Below are 2845 nucleotides of genomic sequence, written 5' to 3'. Positions count from 1 at the left end.
AAATTAATTAACTACATAATTAGACTGTTGGAGGATCGATTGGTTTTGATTGGTTAGACAGTTTAGTAGTTGGTTGGTTGATTGATTGGCCGGCTAGCTAGCTGGTTAATGGATTGATTAGTCAGTTAGTTGGTTGTATGGTTTGTTGTTTGATTAGATAGATGAAAAGATGGATGGATGATTGTTTGGTTTGTTGTTTGGTTATATGAATGAAAAGGTGAATGGATGAATGAGAAATGTGACGTCAGCATGAATTAATGATAACATTACTTATCTGTGTGGAAGTGACAAACAGATAAATCGTAAAGTACTACGAAGAAAGGAAATATAATTGATGGATAGTGGATGAATGGAAGGAGGAATGGAAAGATACGTGAATGAATATCTGAGTAGCTGGATAGTTAGTTGGTTGGATGAATAATAATTAGATGAATGCACAGATCAGTTGATAGAATAGTTTAACGCAGTTAAATATTTAAAAAATATATTAAATATATTTAAATATTTAAAATATTATTAGTTAAAATATTTAAAATAAAAACGTTAAAAAAATTAAGACACACAATTTTTTATTTTTTAATTTGAAAATTTTTTTCATTTTTTCAATGGAAACATGAAAAATTATAGTTGGATTTGGACTTACGATTGTATATTTCAATTTCAATTATTTCTAATTAATAAAAAAAACTGATCATATATTAAGAATTATAATTCAATTTATCAAATTCGTAATCTCCAAAATTATTTTCCTTTAGCTAATTCTTTAGTTTTACCCGAACAGAAATATTTTTCATTTCAGTTTTTAGAAAAAAAAGCCCTCTCCTTAGTGAGATTATGGGCCATAATTATCTCTTGCTAGATACAAATTCAATAAATATTTTTTTCTTGTAATTTTTGTCTACTGATTTCATTCTTCAGAATCATCTTCATGTGACCTGTGTGACGCATGAAATGATGAACTATTTCATTTCATATTATCATTTTAACATTTTGCATTCCAATGACAGTTATATTATACTTGATTTTCTCAATATATTGATGAACATTTTTAAAGTTTTTTTGAAAAGTTTAAAAGATTTAAAATTTTGAAATGTTGTTGTTGACGCAAAACGCTTTCAGTCGATTCCACAGTGCTGCATCCTTCGTCGTTTTACATAGGCGCCGTCAAAATTTCAAAATCGTAAATGGAAAAAAAACGCCGAATAACCAAAAAAAAATAAACAAAAACAACAAGACTATTAATTAGTAGCCTGAGACACGTTATTTTCATTCAACAAGAAAACATTTAAAAATCAGTGAAAAAAGTGAAATTGAAGAAAAATTCTCAAGAGAATGGGTAATTAGTAAGAAACTCAATCAGCTGCTTTCATGCTTTAATTGCTTTCATTGGTCCAACTTTATTCTCTAACAAAAAGTTTGTCTTCATTTATTTTAAGCCAGTAAGTAGAGGATTTTATAAACTTTATGTAATTGAAATTAAGAAACGTAATTATAGTGGGCTACTTGATAGCCTATGAACATTATCTTCCTTTCGAATCGTTGCAGAGGTGCATTCTTAGCCCCAAATACAATTGAAAACAAAGTATTTTGAAACTCTCAACAAAATTTTAAACTAAATTACTCTAATTAAACTCTAAACTAAATTTTGTCTAGCAAAATATATAACAAATATACACGGTTCTCGCCAATAACACATGAACATCCGCATACAACATTTCAAAAATATACACACATTACATTCTGTGAATAGACATACAAAAACATACTAGACTTACAAAAACATACAAACATATAGACACAACAGAAATGAGTTTATAAAATTTTCTTATTATACATTCAATAAATCACTGAATCAATATGCATTGTATATTTTATATCTCCAACGCTGTCAGATGAAAAAGAGTTTTTTCATAAAATATTTCATCTAGACATAAATCATCGGCGTTATTTAAAGATGCTTTTGAATTTTAGTGAAGAAGGTTTCAGCTTGATGTGTTTATAATTAAGAAGGTTGAAAAATAATTCATCATCATCTCAGATCTGAAAAACCTTTTTTCAATCTTTTTTCTAAATTTAAATTCAGGATTTAGAAAACAATAAATAAAACCTAACCAAACATAAATGAATAAATAAATAATAAAAAAAACAATTAATGGGCACTAATTTCATTTTTAAAATCAAAGATTATTTGAACAGTAATAAACATTTCAGCCAGAAAACAATAGCAGCCAAACGAACAGATGTGAAAGAAATAGAGCAATGAAAGGTAAGCAATGAAAATGGGAGGTTTGTCAAGCAGCCAGAAAGTTGATTATATAGATTCCCTTCTCGCTTAAAACTAAACCAACAATATTTTAATCGGAAAATTGTGAAAAAACTGGCATTAGTGACATTTTTTGATAAAAACTTTTAAATAGAAAGTGTAAAATTGCAAGGCTAAACAAACAAATACTCGTACATACGGAGGAATGATGAACATGAATGACAAAAAGAACGTAGTATTTAGGCTTGTAATTGCGGAAAATATAATCACAAACCAGATACCCAAGCAACTTAAAATCTCTTTTTTTCTCATTTTTTTTCACAATTCTTCACAAACTACATGTTTTTAATTATTAACAATATTTAATTTATTTTTCGTTCTATTTTATTGAATTACATTTTACAATTGTTCCACAAATTACATTTGTCTATAAACTTTTTCTTATGTACCTCTGAAACGTTTAAACAAAAACATTTTGAAAAAAAGTTGCATTAAATAACATTGCAGTGCAAGGCTTGGATCTCTTTTCACTTCAAACCCGGGTTCTTCAACATAAGTACCAGGCACTCTAACCATTACACT

General features: G+C 27.7%; 1 protein-coding gene across 1 annotated transcript in view; it reads right to left on the bottom strand.

Moving 5' to 3' along the window:
* Nucleotides 1-2690: 2690 nt before the first annotated feature.
* HELRODRAFT_172160 (hypothetical protein) overlaps nt 2691-2845 on the bottom strand; it is a gene marked incomplete at both ends in the record, with an annotated part of 7359 nt that continues 7204 nt past the window's right edge. Inside the window, one exon of the mRNA XM_009018844.1 lies at nt 2691-2714. Coding sequence (XP_009017092.1) covers nt 2691-2714 — 24 coding nt within the window. The remainder of the gene's footprint in view (nt 2715-2845) is intronic.

The sequence above is a fragment of the Helobdella robusta genome (assembly GCF_000326865.2).
Source record: "Helobdella robusta unplaced genomic scaffold HELROscaffold_23, whole genome shotgun sequence".
NCBI classification, from domain to species: Eukaryota; Metazoa; Annelida; class Clitellata; order Rhynchobdellida; family Glossiphoniidae; genus Helobdella; species Helobdella robusta.
The sequence above is the reverse complement of the archived record's forward strand: the minus strand, read 5'-3'. Positions and strand labels throughout refer to the sequence as shown.